Below are 21,835 nucleotides of genomic sequence, written 5' to 3'. Positions count from 1 at the left end.
CATCCAGAGCCAGAGGACCCCTGGAGGGACAGGAGCTGTCTGAGGCTGGGCAGGCAGCAGCTGGCCTCGGCCTGCTGGTCTCTCAGGTAAACAGTCAAGGAGTGACCAAAAGGGAAGCTTCTGAGCGCATCCTTGCAGGCCTGTGGAGGGTGGCAAGTTCAAGTCCACCCTGGGCAAATGAGTGAAACTGTCTCAGGATAAAAAATATAAAGGGGGTGGGAGATGTAGTTCAGTGGCTGAGTTTCCTGGGGTTCAATCCCCAGCATGGAGAGAAAAAAAGGGTGAGGAGGTGGTGGGTTAACCCCTGTTAAGTGGCTCACTCTTGCTGGGTATGGAGAGAATTGAACAGAGTGGCTCCTCTGCCCTCGGGGCTGGCACTGGTGGAAGGGAGGTTGTGTGGGCACCCCTCCCCAGGGCTCTGGACACCACTGGCTGCAGGGGGCATCCTGAATGAGCACTTGGCTTGGGGGCCAGGCCCCAGCAGCCACACTGGGCCATTTCAGTTCCCCGGGGCAGGTCGAGTGGGACTCAAGAGCGCGCCGCCCCGGCGCCTGCCCCAGGCTGGGGACACAGGGCCACCTCCGCTGGCTGCCCACCCGCAGCCCTGCGCTGTCACGTTCCAGCCGCCTGACTTAGGCCGAGCGGGGCGGGGAGCCGGGAGGCGGTGCCGGCGCCCGCTCGGCCCCGGAGGCGGCACCAGGAAGCGCCCGCCCCGGCGGGAGCCGCCATGTAACCGGCGCCGCCCGGAGCCCGAGCCGCGCGGGCCCCAGCGACCCGCCCGCCATGGGGGACGAGGATGAGGACGAGGGCTGCGCGGTAGAACTGCAGATCATCGAAGGTGGGTGCGGGGCCTGGTGGTGGCTGCCCTGGGCAGGCGATGAGGGGTCAGGGGCCGACTGGGCTCATTCGCCCCCTGTGCCCGCAGCCAACCTGACCGGACACGAGGAGAAGGTGAGCGTGGAGAACTTCGAGCTGCTCAAGGTGCTGGGCACGGGAGGTGAGGACCCTGGCCACCTTGCAGGTGCCCCAGGCATAGTGCCTTGTGCCTCCAGCCCGCACTCCCGCCTGGGCCTGGGCCAGGCCACCGGGAAGGCCCCCCACCCTTTCCCGGCACAGCTCTCCCTGCCAGCCCCACCCTACTGTGCCAGGGTTTCATGCCCACTTCTAGGGCGCTCCACGTTGACATCATTACTCCCTGCAAGATCCTGCGTGTGCATGCCCCCTGCTGCCACTCGCCAGCCTCCCTGGGATCATGCACCCATCCCAAGTGATTTGCACAGCTCCTCCCCTCTGTGACAGCACCGGCCCACATTTTGCAAACTCCTTATCTTGGTGTGCACCTCCCTCCTCTGGCCAGGAGTGCACCTCTGCTGCCCTTCCTCCACTTGCATCCCTTTCCATCCCTCTGAGCTTGGCAGGTTTGCATGTGCCCCACCCCACCCCCAGCCCCTGGAGTTGCTCTTGCCCCAGGCTGGTTTGCATGTCCCTTCTCTGGTGTTGCTGAGCACCCTCCGGAGATGTGCACACCTTTTCCTTAGAAGGCTTTGCCAGCCTTTGGCACACGTGCCGCAGCGTGCACACCCTTCTGGGTTGGCATCACCCCCATTCCCACCAGTCTGCACCGCCCTCCCACTCACAGCCCACCCTCCACCCACTCGCTGCTCCCACAGCCTACGGGAAGGTGTTCCTGGTGCGAAAGGCGGGCGGGCACGACGCGGGGAAGCTGTATGCCATGAAGGTGCTGCGGAAGGCGGCGCTGGTACAGCGCGCCAAGACGCAGGAGCACACGCGCACCGAGCGCTCTGTGTTGGAGCTGGTGCGCCAGGCGCCCTTCCTGGTCACGCTGCACTACGCCTTCCAAACCGATGCCAAGCTGCACCTCATTCTGGGTGAGGGCACGGCCACATACCAACTTGGGGGAATGGGGGCCGGTGAGGCCACCTGAGGGGGCCGAGTCTAACCACCAAGTGCACCTTCAGACTACGTGAGTGGCGGTGAGATGTTCACCCACCTCTACCAGCGCCAGTACTTCAAGGAGGCCGAGGTGCGCGTGTATGGGGGTGAGATCGTGCTGGCTTTGGAACACCTGCACAAGGTGGGTGAGAACCCAGCTTCCCGGCTGCTGTCATAGGAACTGGGTCTGGTTGAATGAGGGGCCTCCAAAGAGGCAGTCTCATTTCACACCCTGGGCTTCCGGGGGGTGGGGTGGTGGCCTTGGTGGGGACCAGAGCTGCTTCCCCAGGCCTCCTGGCAGGAAGCCTCAGTGCTGCTTGGTGGGGTCCCCTCCCCTGGTGCCTCCTGGAAGGGGCTTTCCTCTCACCAGGAACTCCGGGCTGCCTTCAAGAACTTCCTCAAACGGAGACTTCTGACTTGTCTCCCGAGGCCTGGGCTCTTCACACGGCCTCCTTTCTTGGGGACCTCAGAGCCTGTCCTGCGGGGGCCCCCTCCCTCCTTGATTTCCTTTGATCTTCAGTGGCTTCTTTTTAATCTAATGGTGCAGCTGCACCCTGGGCCCCTTCTTGCCCTAGGGATGCCTTGGCAGGTGGATGATCTTCTCTGGGGCTCTCCTGACTCTGAGCAAGGGACCTGGTGCAGAGACCAGACCAGCGGTAGGAGCTGGGGAGGGTCTTGTGGAGGGAGCCTTAGTTCCCCTCTTGCTCCCGCCAGCTGGGCATCATCTACCGAGACCTGAAGCTGGAGAATGTGCTGCTGGATTCCGAGGGCCACATCGTCCTCACGGACTTCGGCCTGAGCAAAGAGTTCCTGACGGAAGAGGTGAGCGGGGTGTAGTCTCCGCTGAGCTTCCCTCATTCAGGCCTTTCCCTGCCCGTCTCTTCCTGCTCCCTGTCTGCATTCTGGGGGTGCAGAGTCAACAGACCCAGGAGTTTCCCCCATTTCACCCTCGGCCTTGCAAGTTGAGCAAGTCCTGCTCTGAGCCTTGGAGGCCACTGGGGTGCGAGAGAGGAGTGGATGAACGAATGGGTCCTCTTGATCTTCTAGAAAGAGCGGACCTTCTCCTTCTGTGGCACCATTGAATACATGGCCCCGGAGATCATTCGTAGCAAGACGGGGCATGGCAAGGTGGGTTGGTGGGGAGGCTGGGGTGGTAGTGGCGGGGCGTAAGGTGGGAGCCCACAGGCCCTCACCACCCTCACCCCTGCCCCGCCTCGGCAGGCGGTGGACTGGTGGAGCCTGGGCATCCTGCTCTTCGAGCTGCTGACGGGTGCCTCGCCCTTCACACTGGAGGGCGAGAGGAACACGCAGGCTGAGGTGTCCCGGTGAGTGGGCTGGTGGCGGGGGGCGGCCGAGGGGCTGCAGGGCCTGCCTGGGCTGGGCTGTGGGGGGGGGGCTCGCTGCCCCTGACGCCCCACCCATCCTCCCAGACGGATCCTGAAGTGCTCCCCTCCCTTCCCCCCCCGGATTGGGCCCGTGGCGCAGGACCTGCTGCAGCAGCTGCTGTGCAAGGACCCTAAGAAGCGATTGGGTGCGGGTACCCAGGGGGCACAGGAGGTCAAGAACCATCCCTTCTTCCAGGTGAGGCTTCTGACCTTGGACATTCCCAGGCCAGGCTGCTGCTCTGGATGGGGGGACCCTGGAGGGACAGTCTGAGCCGGGCCAGATCTACTTTATCCAGAAACCCTCAGATGGACAAGGCCGGTGTGCATGTTAGGGGCTGGGCTCACGCCGTTTCCACAGAAGCTGGGCAGGTGTGTTCCAGGAGGGAGGAACACCAGGCTCATCACAGTCGCACCTGGGAATGGACTGGCCAGTGTTTTCAGAGGACAGAGCCACAGAGGGCTGGTGTCCTGCCCAAGATGGCGCGGGAATGGTGGGGAGTTGGGAGCAGATCCCTGCTGTGGATGGGTCTCTTATGGCCCAGACGGGAACTGCAAGTGACACTCAGGGCTGACAGCATCCACACAGGTGTTCTGCTCTTTGTTGCTACTGGTCCTTGTGCCTGTATCTCAGGTGGACCGTGGATCAGGCCACGTGGGCTCTTGTTCCCTTGTCAAGAGCACATGCACGTTAGAGAGTGGCACACAGTGAACTGTGCCTCGTGAGACCTGGTTAACTCAGGCACTGCACGTGGCCCTGGCGTCACCTGCCAGAACCCTGTGACGGTGAACACCCCTGGCAGGGTGGCCCTTTGCTCATATGTTACTTTTGGAACCCTCTGAGGGTCCCCATCTTTCCACACGCAGAAGCTGAGGTTCAGAAAAGTTCAGTCATTGGCCCGGTGCCACCAAACCAGGCAGTGATGGAGCCAGATTCAAACCCAGGGCCAGTGGCCCTGAATGCCCGTGTCTCGGCTGCCAGAGTCTTCTTTTACATGTGGGATCCGATTTGCCACTTATCTGACGTGGTCACAGGGCCACCCACTCTGGACCCTCACGGTGGTCAGGGACTCTGCCAGCCATACTGTGAATGCTGACCCTGGACCTTCCTAGCCGTGCCAGCCTAGAGGGCGGCCCTGAGATGCTCGGAGGTGAAGTTCGGGGGTGGGGGTGGGGAAGAGGAGGTGACAGCAGGGTCAGTTTCCTTCAGTGAACTCTTCCAGCCCCGTGGCAAGAGGATGGCCAGCTTGAAGCTGGCCGAGGAAACTCAGCAGGACCCTGTCTCAAAATAAAATAAAAAGGGCTGGGGACGTACTTCCGTGGAAGAGCATTCCTGGGTTCAATCCCCAGCGCTTCAAAGAAGAAGAAGAAGAAGGTCATAAATTCCTGAAGCTGGCTGGTGCCTGATGGGTCTGGGAGCGGCTGACGAGCCAAGCTGCAGAGGCCCCCCAGGTCTTTGGGCCCAAAGCTTGGAAGGAGGGCTCCCTTCCTTCTGCCCTCTGCACAGTCTTTCTGGTGACAGCAGTGCTCAGCTCCCCGATGGCAGAATGGGGGCCTTCAAGCCTCTTGTCTGCCATTGATCAAAGTCCAACTCAGAATGGTGGCGTCCACTGGGACAGAATTGGCGGCTAGCACCAGAGATCAGGATGGACAGTGACCTAAAAAGTCAGTGCTTTCTTTAGCTTTGTTCTCACACGAAAGAAGTGCAGAGGTTGGCAGGCCACGGGTGCGTGGTGTCTCCATGGTGCCAAGGTGTCTTCAGGAATCTAAGCTCTTCTCGTCTCTTCTTTGGGTTCTCTTATTCTTAGCACGTAGCCTCCAACCTGAGGGTTGCTTCGTGGCCCAGGCTGGCTGCTGAAGCTCTTGAACCCAGGGATGCTGGACCACGGAGCTGCACCCTCAGCCCTTTTTATTTTTATTTATTTATTTTTGAGACAGGGTCTTGCTAAGTTAAACTCGTGAAGTTGCTGAGGCTGGGCTTGAACTTGTGATCCTCTTGTCTCAGCCTCCCAAACCGCTGGGCTTATCGGTGTGCACCACCATGCCTGGCTCCCCTTTCCTTCCTGAGGATCTTTCCCTGCACTCCTACCTGGCAATTTTTGCTTATAAGTTTTTGGGCATCCCTAACATCAAGAGAGGGTGAAATATTGTATTTTAGTTCTGTACATTTTCTCCTGGAGTAAAATTGTGACTTCAGTGCTAAGAAAGACAGGGAGAGTAGATATTGGATAGGCAATAAACAGATTCCTCCACATTAGCTTACACACCAAAGAACATATTTATACTCCAATGAGTGAAAAGTCCAAAGAAAAGGGGTCTGGCTTCAGGCCAGGCTGGTTACAGGTGCTGAAACTTCCTGGTTCTGCTTTTCTGCATGGGGACTTCATCATGAAGCCTCAGGAGGGTCCTGGTCCTCAGCAGTTCCAGACCCACCTCCTCCCAGTGGGATAGATTTACTTATTTGTCATGACAACTCTGTTACCAGCTCCAGAACCGGTGAAGTGTGATGGAGGGCGGTTCTCGGAGGGGAATAGGGGCTCTGTTACCAGAGGGAGGGAGGCGGGAACTGGGAGGTAGGTAGAACAGCTGCCCGTCCCAGAGGCCAGGTAGACCCTTGCCTTGTTGGGGAGCTGCCCATGGGGGTGACTCCAGTGAAGTGGGGTCTCCAGTACCTGCCCTTGGACCCCTAATCTCTGATGATTCCTTTTCCCCAGGGTCTAGACTGGGCTGCTCTGGCTGCCAGGAAGATCCCGGCCCCATTCCGGCCCCAGATCCGCTCAGAGCTGGATGTGGGCAACTTTGCTGAGGAATTTACTCGGCTGGAGCCTATCTACTCACCCGCTGGCAGCCCCCCGGCTGGGGACCCCCGAATCTTTCAGGTGAGAACTCCTGGATCCGCAGACTCAGAAGAGGAGGGAGCTTCGGTCCGCCCCTGCCCTGGCCGGCTGTGGGCACCACACAGGCCCCGGGTCCCGGTCAGGACGCAGCCTCTCCTCCAGGCCTCCCCACTTACAGACGCCTGGGGCTGTCGGTTATGGAGACAGTGCAGCAGGGCACGTGTTTGATGGCTCACGGTTTAAACTTTGTGTTAATTTCCCTTCTAGTCCATCATCCCCTCGTTATAAAAAAATACTGTTTTTGAATTACTCACGTGCTTATGTGGGCATCCAGGAGGTGCCACATTTATCCCGTGGCTCTGCAGGCCCCTGTCACTGTGCAGCTTGCTCTTCACTAGCACCCCCCCCCCATGCGTCGGGGGCACCACACCAGTGCCCAGAGGCTCCAGGATGCACCTCTGTGTCTTTGGGCACGCTGTGCCCTCTACCTGCAGTGTCCTGCCACAGTAGTCCCCTGGCAAGCCCCCATTCACCGGCTCCTCCTCAACCACTCACCAGGCCCCCAGGGTCACCCTTTCCCTGAGCACCAGCCCTCTGCAGATGGCACCTTCTACTGGGCAGTTTGACCTGTTGTATCCCGACTGGTCCGGATGCCCCCAAGAGGTGGGACCGTGTGTTCAGTCCTTGTGTCCCGAGGCCCAGCTCTGAGGCCCGGCCTGTAAGACGGTCCATACGTAGTCAATAAGAATAGACCAGTATCAAGGATGGATGGGTCAGTCCCTGTGTGAAACTCCAGGATTGACAACTCTGCTCCAACGCCCCTCACTGCACTGTCCCAGTCTGATGAGAAAGTTGGTTTTTGTTAACGGTCGGTTAATTTCCATTCATTTATGTAACAATTCAGAAATGTGTATGGAATACCAGGCACTCATCCGGGCACCCGGGATGTATCAGTGAACCTAACAGAGGGAAGTCCTGCCTCTGAGCAGCTTGCATTATAGTGCACAGTGGGGCTAGGTTTTCAGGGGAGAGCAGCACACAGTTAAAGTTACCCTTGAAACTCTCTGGAATTGCTGGCACATGGGGCCCCAGGAGAGCCAAAGAATTAACTCTGGCTTCTCTCCGCACGTCCTCGGTGGCTCCACCTTGCCAAGGGGGCCAAATTCTGGTTTGAAAGGGAAGGATTTTTTCCCCCTCAGTAGCGTTGACTTCTCATGAGCCAAATGTGTGTGATGTCAGGCCACAGTGCTTTCATGCTTTTGCCTGTCCTTTTCTTGGTCACTAGCATGTGCCAGGTACTTTGGGAGGGACCTCATTGTGTTGAGGAAGGTGGGGTCAGAGACTGGTGGGGGACTGACAGGGCTCCGAGCCATTATGAAGCCAGGTGGAACAGAATGTGTCCACCATCCCCTCTGCACCAGGATGCAATGGGGACGTCCCCCACAGTCCCTTTGCCCAGGTCTTCCTTCTGCCTCCCCCACCCTCTGGCGTAGGCTTTCCAGGGTTCCTCACCCGCACCCCTGACCCCCATGCCTATGTGCCCCTGACCGCGCCTTGCAGGGATACTCTTTTGTGGCGCCATCCATCCTGTTTGATCACAACAATGCTGTGATGATTGACGCGCTGGAAGCCCCCAGCGCTGGAGACCGGCCTGGCCGGGCAGCGGTGGCCAGGAGTGCCATGATGCAGGTGGGCTGGGCTGGGCTGGGGAAATACTAACTTTGGGTGTGAGGGGTCTGGGCTGCGGAGTACGGCCTGGGTGCACCAGGCGTCCCCAGTGTCTTTGATGAGGTCCTGAGCCTTTTTGAGGTGGGTCGTGGTGTGGTGTGGCCATGGGTCTCCAGGGTGGGCCTCTGATGCGCCCCCTTTGCCTCCAGGACTCGCCATTCTTCCAGCAGTACGAGCTGGACCTTCGGGAGCCAGCTCTGGGTCAGGGCAGCTTCTCTGTGTGTCGTCGCTGCCGCCAGCGCCAGAGCGGTCAGGAGTTTGCAGTCAAGATCCTCAGTCGCAGGTGGGAGCGACCCCCAGCCAATTGGCCTGGGTGGCGAGGCTGGCAGAGGGCCACTCTAATCCCAGAGGGCCACTCTAAACGCGCCTGCTCCATTCCCCAGGCTTGAGGCGAACACGCAGCGCGAAGTGGCCGCCCTGAGGCTGTGCCAGTCGCACCCCAACGTGGTGAATCTGCATGAGGTTCATCACGACCAGGTGACTGCTTCCAGGCTGAGGTGGACTGCAGGGACACCAAGAAGAGATCAGGAGGAGGGGCCTGAGGGCCATGGGCGGGGCGTAGGATCGGATGTGGTGTCCTTGGGGTCCTGAGAGGACCCAGGAGGCCGAGAGGTGGGATTTGAGGGCAGTAGTCCCGAGGACTGTAGTAGGGCGGGCCGGAGGATGGCCTAGGAGACGGACTTTGCGGAGGGCGTGTAAGGTGTTAGGATTTACGGGGGCGGGGCTTTAAAGTGGCCAAAGAAGCGGGTCCTGGGAGGGATAGCATCTGAGGACTGGAGGTGAGGCCTATGCGTGGCTCTTGCGGGTGGTATTAAGGTCAGGGCTGGAACGTGAGGGGTCGGAGGACTGGGGACGGGCCTGGCCGCTGTGTGCGCCTGGCTGGGTTCCGTCAGTGGAGGCGTGGTGACCGTGGCCCTCCGCGCCACCCGCAGCTGCACACATACCTGGTCCTGGAGCTGCTGCAGGGCGGGGAGCTACTGGAGCACATCCGCAAGAAGCGGCACTTCAGCGAGTCAGAGGCGAGCCAGATCCTGCGCAGCCTCGTGTCAGCCGTGAGCTTCATGCACGAGGAGGCGGGCGTGGTGCACCGCGACCTCAAGCCCGAGGTGGGCGAGGGACCTCGGCGCTGGGCAGGGGTGGGCGCGCGAGGCCGCCTCTGACCGCGGGCCGCTGTCCCTATAGAACATCCTGTACGCGGATGACACGCCCGGGGCGCCGGTCAAGATCATCGACTTCGGGTTCGCGCGACTGCGGCCGCAGAGCCCCGCCGGGCCCATGCAGACGCCCTGCTTCACGCTGCAGTATGCGGCCCCCGAGCTGCTGGCGCAGCAAGGTTACGACGAGTCCTGCGACCTTTGGAGCCTGGGCGTCATTCTGGTAGGAATCGTGGTCCCCAAGAAGGTTTCAGGTTGGCCCAAGCCTGGGTTGGAGGTCTTCCTGGTTGGGGAGTAACACGAGGCGGGGGACCAGGTCGTTTTAGTGGGGATGGCTGGTTTGCATCTAAGACTGAGATCGGGGGTCTTCCTAAATACAGGGCGTCGCTGTGATGTTGGGGTTGAGGCATCCTGTACTAGGGGTAGAAATCAGGGTTCATCATGCTAGGGTCTCAGGAGTCAGCCCAGGGTAGAGGCGAATGGTTCTGTGGGTGGGCTTCCGGGTCAGCCTGGGCCCTGCAGCCTGTAAGGTCTCACTCTACCCCCGCCCACCTTCTCCTAGTACATGATGCTGTCGGGGCAGGTGCCCTTCCAGGGGGCCTCAGGCCAGGGCGGGCAGAGCCAGGCAGCCGAAATCATGTGCAAGATCCGCGAGGGGCGCTTCTCCCTTGACGGGGAGGCCTGGCAGGGCGTGTCAGAGGAAGCCAAGGAGCTGGTCCGAGGTGCGGAGCTGGAGGTCGCAATCCATGGTTGGGGACGGGGAGGTCATACGGTTACTTATTCTGGGGCAGCCATGGTCACTGGGTCCGGTGTCCTCGTTGGGGGATGGATAAGGAGGAGAGTGGGGCTGTTTGGATCTCTGGGTGCAGCCTCCTCATGACCCCTTTTTCACACTTCCCTGTCCCTCCTCCAGGGCTGCTGACTGTGGACCCCGCCAAGCGGCTGAAGCTCGAGGGGCTGCGGGGTAGCTCTTGGCTGCAGGACGGCAGCGCGCGCTCCTCGCCCCCACTGCGGACGCCGGACGTGCTGGAGTCCTCGGGGCCAGCGGTGCGCTCGGGGCTCAACGCCACCTTCATGGTAAGGGCGGGGCCGGCGGGGTGGGCGGAGCCTCGATCTGGGTGGGCGGGGGGAGGCGGCGGAGCCCGAGCCTGGAAAGGCCGGGTCAACCAAGCCTGGCCTCCGGCCCTTTGGGGTCCTCACCTTTGGGAGGCTGGGGTGAGGGCCGGCAGGTCAAGACCTGGTAGGGGGAGGGCCAGCTGGGATCGGGCCTCACCCTGCCTTCCCACCAGGCGTTCAATCGCGGCAAGCGGGAGGGCTTCTTCCTGAAGAGCGTGGAGAACGCGCCCCTCGCCAAGCGGCGCAAGCAGAAGCTGCGGAGCGCAGCCGCCTCCCGCCGCGGCTCCCCCGCGCCTGCCGCCCCGGGCCGGGCCCCTGCCGCCAAGGGAGCCTCCCGCCGAGCCAACGGCCCCCTGCCCCCCTCCTAGCCCCACACCACTGTGACCCCTTCCCCGGAGGAGCTGGGACCTGGCTTCTGCCAGCAGCTCCACCCCGTCCCCGGGAATCGCCCCTTCCTCACTCTCCCGCACCCCACTCCCAGACAGAGCAGAAGTATTTTTATAAGCAGAGAATTTTTTATGTCTTACCAGATAGAGTTAGGGATGCAGGGAAGGAGGGGCTGCCGGGAGGGCGGGTCGCCGCCCTCTCCCAGACACTGCCTCACCTGGCGGAAGGTCCCGCCCAGGGGCTGCTCCTACACGCTGGGTGGTCACCGGCGAGAAACTGGGACCCCTCCCTGTTCTCCCTTGAGGCGTGGCTTCTGGGAGGGGACACTCCTCAAGCTGTCACTTTATGGACTGTCTGTGCAATTATGTCCACCAAAGACCTGTGTTGGGGGGATTGAGGGAGAGACCCTGGGGCCCCCTGAAGTACTTCTGCCTCACTTCACCTGCTTCTCCCCTATTGGGGCTAAGGAAGGAGGTAGGCGACCCTTAGAGGGGAGGCCCCTTTCTCACCCACCCTTTCCCCTTTGGCACAGCTGCTCCTGGCCGAGGGTGGGGCCGTGTGGGCTGGGCATCCACCGTCACTGCCTCAGCCCATCCAGGCTGTGCCTTTGACTTTAAAATAAAAGTCCACCCAGTGCTGTGTGTGGCACCTGTGCCTGTGTTTGTTCCTGGGACAGGGTGTAGGACCTGGGGGTGGGTGGGAGGGACAGGCAGATCTTATGAACAGCAACGCCGACTTTCATCTTGGGTACCTGTACAGCTCTGCCAGGTATTTAGGATTCTCTTGGTTGTAGGTAATAGAAAACCGAACCTAAACTTGCTTAAGCAGCACACAGGCATTCTTAGGCTCTTTTAACTGTAACTTCAGGTGAGGCCTGATCCAGAATAAAAAACGTGGTCAGGACTCTCTTTCCCAGCCCTACCTCTTCATTCTGCGCCCTTGGCGATGCTCTGGACAGAAGGACTCTCCTTGTGGCCCTTCGAGGGGTGCCAGGTGCTCCAGAGTCTATGATTGAAAAGCAGACTTTGCCTAGATCGCCTGTCTCTGATCACCGGGTTTCAGGGCTTGGATTGGATATGATTGGATCTCCTTTAGGTCACGTGCCCACCGTGAGCCAATCGCTTTGGCCAGAGATGCCAGGTGCTAATTGGCTGTTAGAGCTGGACGGTGGCCTTCCCCTTGAGAAGCTGACTGAATGGGTGGGCTGAGGGGAGGTCGGTTGAGCCAGGCTGGCCACTGTGGATCTCACAGTGACCACAGCGTCAAAACATGGTTCCCTCTCAGGGAGTGTCTGGGACTCCTTGCTGGGTGACCCTTGCTGGCCCTTGTGGCCCCAGGGCAATGGTGGCCTGAGCACCTTTGCTGGTGTCCCAGGTCAGGGTCCTTTGTCCATATAATGTGGCTGTCCTGCCGGCCCGCACCCCAGGGCCTGCCTGGATAGCACCCCAGTTTGTCTCCCTGTGGCTCCTCCCCACTTAGCGACCTCCTGGGACCATTTCACCAGGGAGCTTCCTCTTTGGGCCTGAGATTTGCTGCTTGGACAAAAAGGTACCTGGAGACTTGAGGATCCGAGCTGGGGCCCCAGAGGTGCCAAAGTCAGGGCCAAGCCAGGGGGACCTCGGGAGCAACCGTTGCTGGCTGGTGGGCAGGTGGCGCCCCGTGGAAGTGGATCCGTTGGGGGTCGAGGGGTGCCCAGCCAAGTCCCATCCTGTCGATCTGAGAAGGCAGGGAGGGACCCGGGACCAGGCTTCCAGGAGGAGGGGAGGGGAGACGTCTCGAATTCTGACTCCTGAGTTCTGGCACTCCTGAGTGCCACATGAGCAGGTCACCTCATAGCCCTGGGCCTCCCCATCTGTCATCGGGAGGAACTCCAGTACTAACAGCTGTGAGTGCAGGCGCTCAGCACCCAGAGGGCGCGTTGGGATTTAGGGAGTCTTGTGATGTGCAGAAGCCCCCCCTCGCACTGTACAGGGCAGTCGCATTTAAGGGCACGACAACATCCCATGTCCCCCCACTCGATCACGAGCACCAGCTGTGGCCGTTTAAGTTCTTTGCCTGTTGGAAGAGTAGAGCCGTCTCTCACCTGCAACTTCTTCACCTCCCACCCCCTGTCATTCACAGCCACTCTGTGAAAGGGGACCTCAGCTTCATTTCGAAGGTGAAGTAACTGGGAAGTGGCCCCGAGGAGGGAGCTGGCTAAGAGGGCAGAGCAGGACTCCAAGGGACGAGTCAGCCTTGACTGAACCTCGCCTTGACCCCGCGTGGCTGGGATCCTGCAGATGGGTGTGTGGGGCTCCAGGCTGGCCAGGGTGTGGACCTGGAGGGCTCGGGGCAAGGTCTTCTCTTAGTGTTCTGAGGGGTTCTAAATAAGAATATTCTGCACTAATGAAGGACCTGCAGACAGGCCTGTACCAGGCAGCAGAGGCTTGTGTTTCGGGGGTAGGCAGTGTGTGGTTTACGACAAGGGCATGCACAGGGAAGTTTGGGCGGCTTTTATTGATCAACCACAAGGGCTGGCAGCCCGGGCAGCCTTCCTGTGTGATCTAATCAGCCCCAGCAGAATCACGCTGCCCCAGAGACGGGCCTCTGCTTTCCAGCGGGCCACAGTCCCCACTCCTCCCTATTGCTCACACTGGCGCTGTCCTTCATGGATCTCCCTCATGCCTCTAGCTATTTGAGTTTGTGACTCTGCTGTACAGAAATGGAAGTTGTAAGGTATCAAAGATGCCCCGAAATGTTTTTCTTTTGTTTCAAAAGGTAAATTTAATTAACTAATTGATTAATGAATTTTTCTGGTGCTGGAGATGGAACCCAGGGCCTTGTGCCCACTCTAGCAACTGAGCCATATCCCCAGCCCACAAAATGTGAATTTATTTATATCCGTGAAAAGAAAAGAAGTTGAGGTGATCCGAAATCCAAAGGGCACACAAAGAAGGCACAGAGAAAAACTGCCCAGTGTCCTGACCCTCAGCCACCAGTTCCCTGTTCCTAGAAGCAGCTAATGCCAGCAGTCCCACGTGGCCTTGCAGTGTAGTCCAGCAGGGACTGGGACGTGACTCAGTGGAAGAGCCCTCGCCTGGCCACGGGACACCTTCAGTTCCATCTCCAGACACACACACACACACACACACACACACACACACACACACACATGCATGCACGCGCGCCCCACACATTAATTGAACCTTAATCGACTGATTTTGTATTTGTCAGAAAAATACAAAAGAGAGGAAAATGAAAAATCATCTGGCTTTCTCCCCATAGCTGATCTTTGTCCCTTGACATTTTGATGTATGCACTTTCAGATTTCTCTTTATCAACACAGATTTTAATTGAAATGGCATCGATAGGTGGAGTCTCCTAGCCTGTCTCAAACTCAGCAATCGACTGTGATTCTCTTTCTGTGTCAATGATGATATTTTGCAGTTTTCTCGTAGCCATCCCGGATCTGTGTACGGAACGCCAGGATTCCTTTCTGTGCTGTCTGTCTGCGGCTCGGCGGACCCCCTCCCTTCCTGGCTCTTCTCCCTGGTGCCGCAGCGAGCATCCTTGGATCCGCCTCTTTACTCACCTGTCCAAATATTTCCTCGGGACACATCTCCTGGAAGTGGAATTAATGGGCTAGAGGATATGCCCCTGCGTGCAGCTTTGGAGGGCTTTGGATGAATTAGCTCCAAGGGTCTTCAGGAAAACCCTGCCATTTTCTGTGACTTGCAGTCACGTGGGCGAGGACCAAGGAGCGCTGTCTCCTTTAAGGTGAGATGGTGCCTCTGCCCGGCTCTTCCTCTGGCCACTCTCCCGGAGGTTGCTGTGCCCAGGAGCCCTCCCTGCCCTGGTGTGGCTGGGCCCCGGTGTGTGGGGGGTGGTGGCCATGAGAGGGGAATGGTAAGAGCGGGACCTACAAGTTTGAGGCCAGCCTCAGCAACTTGGGGAGACCCTGTCTTAAAACGAAATAAAAAGGGCTGGGGTGTCGCTTGGTGGTAGAGCACCCCTGGGTTCTATTTCAGCACCCCCCAAAAAAAATCCAAACGTAGAGTATGTGCACTTGTGAGTGTGTAAGAGGCTGCGTGCGTGCGTGCGTGGTGGTGGGTGCCCCCCTCCCCCACCAGGGAGTGCAGTGCCCCCGAAGCTTCGCAGCAAACCCTTTATTCTCCGGGCTCCTTCCCCTGCCCCAGCCCCAGGCCAGGACAGTGACCCTGCACCCAAGGGGGTGGGCCTGGGGCTGCAGGGGTGGGCGTGGGCAGGCGGCCTCTGACTGTGGCTGGGGTGAGGACAAGGGCGGGTGGGGAAGCCGTGTCCTGAGAGGGGAGAAGGGGCTGCGGGAGGGGGCAGCGGACCTGGGGGGCAGGAGTGGCCGAGGCTGCCTGTGGGGCCTGGGTCAGCCGGGAGCCCCTGGCCTGCACGTGGGGCCAACCCCTCCTCCCTGAAGCCCCAGCGGCTGGAGCGCGTCTTCCTGGAGGGACCTGGGCTGGCCCGAGCTGGCCAGGGCAGAAGCCCACCCTGCCCGCCCCGCCATAGAGGCAGGAACCTGCGGACAGAGCCCGGGGCTGGGAGGCCCCAGCCACGGCCCAGCCTTCAAGCTATCTGCTCGCTTGGGGCAGAGGACACGGGCGGGACCCCTGGTCCCCTTCTTGAGAGGCCCCAGCGCCTGTTGCTCCCTGGGCCCTGGTCCTTGCCAGCGGGCTGCTGTGACGGCTCCCGTCTGGGTGGGTGGCAGGTGGAGACAGGGAAGGGGATGCGAGGGGCAAAACGCGGTCAATGGCCCAGAGAGTGGTCAGGCGCACGGGGCGTGAAGGCCATGGTGGGGGGTTCCTCCCAGCCTCTGGGGGCTCCTCTCAGGAGAGGGTCCTTATGGGGGGGCTGGTCACAGTGGGGGGGGATAGGAGGGGGACGCTGGGCAGGGCCAGGCTGCGGGGAGGGAGGGGCCTGGGGTGGCGGCAGGCAGAGGGACAGGTGGGTCCAGTGGTACTCCCAGGGCCACCTGGCATTGCCATCCAGTGGGGACGGGACGAGGCAGGGCGTGGGGACATTCTGGACGTGGTGTCCATTGCTGCTGCCTGTGTCACTGGCCAGACTCGTCATCTGCCCCTCCCCCTCTGACTGAGAGGGGCCGCTGGGACCCTGGAGGACTGTCCATGCTGGTCCTCCCTGCTGGGCACATCAGGTGGCCCTGGCACCACGCCCCGCCCCTTGGGAGCCAGAGAGTCAAAAGGGAGCACAGGCCACGCCTTCCCCGGCCGCCCAGGCCCTCCCAGCTCCTCACTGTGTCCAGCCCCCTGTTCTGGGGCACGCGGTTCCTTCTCTGGGCCAGGCTGCTGCTGGGCCTTCCTCAGGCTCCACTGGGAGCGGCTTCTCCAGACACATCCCGCATCCGGAGAGCAGCCCAGGAGACCCTGGGCTCCCGCAGCAGGGCAGGTCCCACCCAAGCAGCCGCCCCGGGTGGTGGTCTTGTGTGGTGGTCAGTTTCTTCCTCCTCCAGGCTGTGAGCGTGGGGGAGGGGCAGGACTGTCCACATCGCTCACCACGTCCCTGGGTGCCACATCACACCTGGTCTGTGGCAGGTGCTCAGTGAGTGTTTGATGAGTGAATGAATGAGCACATCTGTGGGTCGGGCATCCCTAGCGACTCCTCAGTAGAGTTTTAAAAATCCCACTTAAGCCCCCTTCCCAGGGTAGACCCTGATGGCAACAGCTGACCCCAACAATAGGTGCTCAGGGTGGACCCACCCAGTGGATGGGGCCTGACCCCAAGCTGCCCAGCGGGTCTTGTCTGTCTGAATGCTGCTACTATCACAGCAATTCTGACACCTGCATGCTGTGTGACCTTGGGCAAGCCACATACCCTCTCTGGCTCCCTTCTTTATCTTAGATCTGGTTCTACAGAGTCCTTGTGCTCTGAGGACGTCTCTCTGGGCAGGGAATGGGGCCAGATGGTCCCTCTCCTCCAGGTCTCTGCTTTTACCTCCTGTACTGGGACTGAATGCAAGATTCCCCCTGAGAAAGGGCTCTCTGCCGAAAGTACGCGAGTCCCTCAGCCGGAAGAGGATGTGAGTCCCAGAGCTCAGCAGAGCTTGGCTCCACCAGTGCTCAGCTGGGCAACCTTGGGCAAGTTCTGAACCTTTGTGCCTCGGGAAACTTCTCTGCCTGCCTCGTGGGTTGTGGTGAGGATAAGATGGGGTGATAGATGCCGAGCGTGGGGGACACTACCCCGAGGCTCTTGCCTCGGACTGTCTTTGGGGCTTGGAGACCGTGGCACTCCCTGGGTGGCCACCAGGGGAACTGAGTCCCCCATGGGCTCCTGGGTTCCCACTGAATCAGAGTTTCTGGGGATGGGATCCATGAATCTGCCTTTTTTTTTTTTTTGAGGCCTGGGGACTGAGCCGGAGCCACGTCCCCAGCCTTTTGTACTTTTTCAGATGGGGCCTCACCAAGCAGCTTAGGGTCTTGCTAAGTGGCTCAAACGTGCCATCCTCCTGCCTCAGCCTCCCAAGTCACAGGGAGTACATGATCTCCTTACTCCTTCCCGCCAGGGAGAGCGGCACCCAGAGCAGCCAGAGCCACCTCTGCACCTGCCTGGGCTCCCTCCCCTGGGGCCACACACGACAAGGAGGTGGCCTACCCCAGGAGCCTGAGAGGTCAGCGCTGTGGGGGGGGGGCAGGGCTGAGGGGGGAGGCTGTCTGCTGCCCCTCACGGGGGCCTCTGTGTCTTCAGAGGTCCCTGCAGACCCTGGGCAGGCTCTGGGCAGGGAGGGAGGGGCGACGGCCCAGGAGCAGGGAGGCAGGCGTCGAGGTCTAGGCTCCTGGCTGGGCCTCCCCCCCTTGGCCCCTGGCCCCCGCTGGCAGCTCAGTCCAGGGAAGGTGCCGTGGAGCCTGGAGGGAGGCAGCACTGTCCCGATGGCCTCTCAGTCCCGGCAAAGACAGCAGGTTGCTGAGCCAGCTGATGGGCCTCGCTGTGCGCGGGCCGGGTGCCGGGGGACCCGAGTCACACTGTCATCACCGCCACCGTGTCAGATCACGGTGACCCTGACAGTTGGCATGGCCGTGCTAGAGGGCAGGCGCCAGGCCCAGCCCGCGGGCGTTGCTATGGGTTGTCCTTGTTTCACGGGTGGAAGACGAGGCCCGCAGAGGTGGGTGGTCCCAAGTCACAGAAGGCCCTGGACCGGCCTCCCCACGCTGTGACCTGCTGCCCCCAGCCCCCTGCCTGCCCGGGCTCCTCCCCCAGGTGTGGGCCTGGGCCTCCCCCGACTCCAGAGCCCGAGGCGCCAGGGGGGGACGTTGGGCCCTCCGAGAGCCGTCTTCAGATCAGCTGCCCTGTCCCTCATCCTGGCCCAGCTTTCCATTCAGGTCAACAACTGGGGACCGGGATGTGAAGGCTGTTCTGGAACAACTAGAAACAAATCGTTTGGAGGGGAAACAACACACAGATGGGCCAGGAGGGGCAAGCTCCGGAAGGCATACCAGACCCTGCGGTCTCAGGGGACCACCAGCCGAGCATCACTCAGCTGCTGTTTTAATACCTCCATCAAAGGATGAAATTGCAGCCAACTTAATTTGAAGATAGTAATTGGTTCTTTCTTTCTTTCTCTTTCCTTTCCCCTCCCTCCCTCCCTCCCCCTAACTCTTCCTTCTTTCCTTCCTTCTCTCTCTCTCTCTCTCCCCCTCCCCCCTTTCCTTTCTTTCTACTAAGCCCAGGGATGCTTTACCCCCGAGCTAGTTCCCTGGCCCTTTTTATTTTGAGACAGGTCTTGCTAAATTGCTGAGGCTGACCTTGAACTTGTGATCCTCCTGTCTTAGCCTCCCGAGTAGCTGGGATCACAGGCTGCGCGTCTGAGCCCAGCTGAATCGTTTATTTTATTTTTATTCTCCAATCGGTCGGCCCTTCATAACAGAGCTAGTGAGTCAGTGAGCTGAGCAGAAGAGTCTGGCTTTACCAACAGAAAAGGACCAAAGGAAACACAAAGGGGAAGCAGGGGCTATCGGAGAAGACTGGCTGAGGCGAAGGTCACAAGAAGGTGCCAAACTTCAGGTACAGAGTGGGTCAAGGACACCTGGGACTTGGCCACCATCACTGTTCCTGGACTTCTACTATTCCAACCCTTTGGCCCTGACAAGGACCCAGGAGAGGAGGTGGCTTGAAGTTCTAATCTCATTCAGCTCTCAAGAAGGTGTGGCCAAGGCTGCGGCCCCACCCCGTCTCCCTGAGCAACAGAAAACCTATAGAGCTGGGTGTGTCAAGGAGCTTTTTATAACACCACATTCCCTGGTTTCTCAGAAAGAGGCCAATGAGATGCGAGCAAAAGTTACGGGGTGGTGTTTCTGGGAAAGCTCTTCAAAGGAGGCTGACTCAGCTGGAAGGCATGTCTTTTTTTTTGCCCTTGTTCCTTCTTACTCCCTGCTGCCTGAAACATGGATGCAATGTCTGGAGCTACAGTAGCTATTTTGGGAAGATGAGGTGACCTCAAAGATGGAATCTTCATGTCAATCATGATGAGGAACAAGAAAGAAGGAGTTTGGCTCACTGATGGCCATGCAGCTGCTGTATTAATCCCCATTGGTTACCCCTAGACTTCCTGTTCACATGAGATAAACACTTAGCCTCCATTGGGTTCCAGCCACTTACTTTGCTTCTCTATAACTTGTGTGATTTTTAAGTGATGGCAAAGGGTTTTGGGTCCTGGGATGCCTCATTTCTTATCTCTGTGATGAATAAGAAGTTTGATCCGGAGGAAGCCTGTGTCCCTGAAGGGCCTGCTGGGAGGAGAGCCTGCTTGCCCTGGCTCCAAAACTCACCTGGAACTTAACTGCTGTTGTCACGGAACAGAGGTGGGGCCTTGGGAGGTGACCAGGTTGCTGGGCGAGGTGGCCGCAAAGCCCAGACGGGGAGGCTGAGGCGGGAGGACTGCAAGTTCAAACCCAGCCTCAGCAACTCAGTGAGGCCCTAAAGCAACTCAGCAAGACCCTGACTCAAATAAAAAATAAGAACAAGGGCTGAGGACGCGGGCTGGCCATCTTGAGAGTGGGTGTGCTGTGAGCTCAGCCTCCTCCCGTCCTCTTTCTGCCTCCACGTGATGCCCCCACCTGGGGAGGATGCCGCAGGGAGGCCCTGGCAGGACCTGGTGCCCCACTCTGGGATTTCCCAGCATCCAGAACTGCAAGGAAGAACTCTCTGTCCTCTGTGAGCCCCGGGCTCAGGTATTCTGTTACAGCAGCAGAAAGTGGACTCTCACGCTGCTCTTTAGGGCGGGGGCCTGGTGTGGGCTCAGTCCCATTTGCGGGAAGGGACGCCCATGCGGGTTTCTCCTCCTGGGCCCGGTGCAGAGGTGCCCAGGGAGGAGGAGAGGGGGCGAGGATGGCCGAGGGTGCTGTGGGGGGAGGCTGGGGCCTGTCCCGCGGAGCTGTTTCTAGGAGGGGTGGTGAGCTTCTGGGCTTGGGCAGCGGCCCTCCCAGGCCTGGGTGACAGTGGACAGTGCAGCCATGGGAGGACGCAGACCTTGTGCTTCTGCCCCAGCCCAGCCTCACCTGGACCTTCCAGGGCCTGCGACCCAAGGCTGCTGTCCTGAGGGTGGCCCAGCAGAGGCTGCAGGGAGGCGCGGCCAGGCGGAGACGCTGGACCTGTACAGAGCACCGTGAGCCGCTCCAGAGGGCACCCAGGGTCCCTGGGTGCTGGTGCAGGGCTGGCTGGTGTGGTGGCCGGGTGCCAGAACCTTGGCTGTGTAGCTGGAGCCCTCATCTGCGCCCGATGGCCAAGTAGGACACTCAGATTACCCGGGAGCTGGCATCGATGAGCTTAATTAACATCGTAAATCCCCAGCCCTCCCCCTGCAGAGAGCCACCCACGGAGCGCTGCACTCAGCAACTGCTCCATAAACACCCCCAAGTTCAAGTTCATGGCCCTCAATGCCAAGTCTTGTAGCTCACTCCGCATTTTCTCAGTCTGTTCCACGTTTGCTTATTGAATCAGCAATCTGGCCTGTGCATCTAAAGGCAAGTACAGCCAACTTCCTCCCTCCTCCCTCCTCCCTCCTCCCTCCTCCTTTCCCCCCTCCTTCCTCCCTCCCTCCTTCCCTCCTTCCTCCTCCTCCCTCCCTCCCTCCTCCTTCCCTCCCTCCTCCTTCCCTCCCTCCTCCCTCCCTCCCTCCTCCTTCCCTCCCTCCTCCTTCCCTCCCTCCTCCTTCCCTCCCTCCTTCCTCCCTCCCTCTCTCCCTCTTTCCTCCTTCCCTCCCTCCCTCCCTCCTCCTTCCCTCCCTCCCTCCCTCCCTCCCTCCTTCCTCCTTCCCTCCCTCCCTCCCTCCCTCTTTCCTTCCTTCCTTCTTTTGTAAAAAAGCAAAGCTTCTCCTTCAGTTTGACAGCTCTCTGGACCACCATCTTCCAAGGGACCGAGTTCTCAGAAATATCCCTTTGTCAAACCAGTGGTCACAATCCAGATGTGACACCTGCCTTGGGGATCAGAAGGGGGATGGGAGGCTCCTCCGCAGTTACAAAGAGCCATCTGGCTCGTGAGGCAGAGAGATCTCAACCCTGTTCACAGCGGAGACTCTGAGGTGGCCTGGGATGGTGACAAGCAATGGTGCATGATCCAGGGTCTCTGTCAGCACCACCCCTCTGCAGCCATCAGCCCTGAGGGAAGATGGCTCCTGTTGAGCCCACATATTTGAGTAGAATGAAAGTGCAGGCTGGTGTTAGCCTGGCTCGGGGCCCAGGGCTTTGATCTGGGATGAGGGTTGGCAGAGCAGCCTCCAAATCCTCCCATTTACATTTGCTTAAAAACTCCAGATTTTCTTGCAGTATCCACTGTTTCTCCAGCACATTCTCGGTCACTCCTGGGTCAAATTTGTGAACTATGGAATACTGGGGACACGCTCACTCTTCTCTGCTGGCCGCGGTCACCGATGCACATGGCCTTGGAAACAGGTGGCAGCTACCTGTGACCCTGAGGGAATGTCCCTTGGGGTCCAGCTGAATCTGTGGATGACAGAGAGGGAGGAAATCAAGTTCTGAGGATGCAGCAGAGCTGCTGGATTCCACCAAACCTGAAGTCCTCCCTGTGGCTGGACTTTGCTGAATCCAGGCAGCACCTCCCTTCACCATCTCGTTCCCTGTACCTCGTCATTCTTCAGATGTGACAACAGGTCAGGGGGGGATACCAGGACCTCTCTGCAGCTTCTGAGGGTCCATGAGAGCCAGGGCAAGAATGGGAAGGCATCTTTGGCTCAGCAGAGGACCCTACGGCTCTGGGCCCTGGTGGCCTCAGTGGAGACACAGGGTAACAAAAAGAGGGT

General features: G+C 59.7%; 1 protein-coding gene across 2 annotated transcripts; it reads left to right on the top strand.

The window, feature by feature from the left end:
* Nucleotides 1-712: 712 nt before the first annotated feature.
* Nucleotides 713-11,194, top strand: Rps6ka4 (ribosomal protein S6 kinase A4). 2 transcript variants are annotated; one of them, XM_026414441.2, is made up of 17 exons: nt 713-838; nt 926-997; nt 1,671-1,889; nt 1,980-2,095; nt 2,668-2,775; nt 3,001-3,081; nt 3,175-3,278; nt 3,384-3,534; nt 6,050-6,214; nt 7,733-7,861; nt 8,050-8,183; nt 8,284-8,377; nt 8,833-9,006; nt 9,083-9,277; nt 9,617-9,776; nt 9,968-10,131; nt 10,344-11,194. In XM_026414441.2, the coding sequence occupies exons 1-17, from the start codon at nt 784-786 to the stop codon at nt 10,536-10,538; spliced, it is 2,316 nt and encodes a 771-aa protein (XP_026270226.2). In that variant the 5' UTR covers nt 713-783; the 3' UTR covers nt 10,539-11,194. The 2 variants fall into 2 exon arrangements, with proteins under 2 accessions (XP_026270226.2, XP_026270227.2); XM_026414442.2 differs by having other exon boundaries at nt 780-838; nt 926-951.
* Nucleotides 11,195-21,835: the final 10,641 nt, after the last annotated feature.

This window comes from Urocitellus parryii, chromosome 4 (assembly GCF_045843805.1).
Source record: "Urocitellus parryii isolate mUroPar1 chromosome 4, mUroPar1.hap1, whole genome shotgun sequence".
NCBI classification, from domain to species: Eukaryota; Metazoa; Chordata; class Mammalia; order Rodentia; family Sciuridae; genus Urocitellus; species Urocitellus parryii.
The sequence above is the reverse complement of the archived record's forward strand: the minus strand, read 5'-3'. Positions and strand labels throughout refer to the sequence as shown.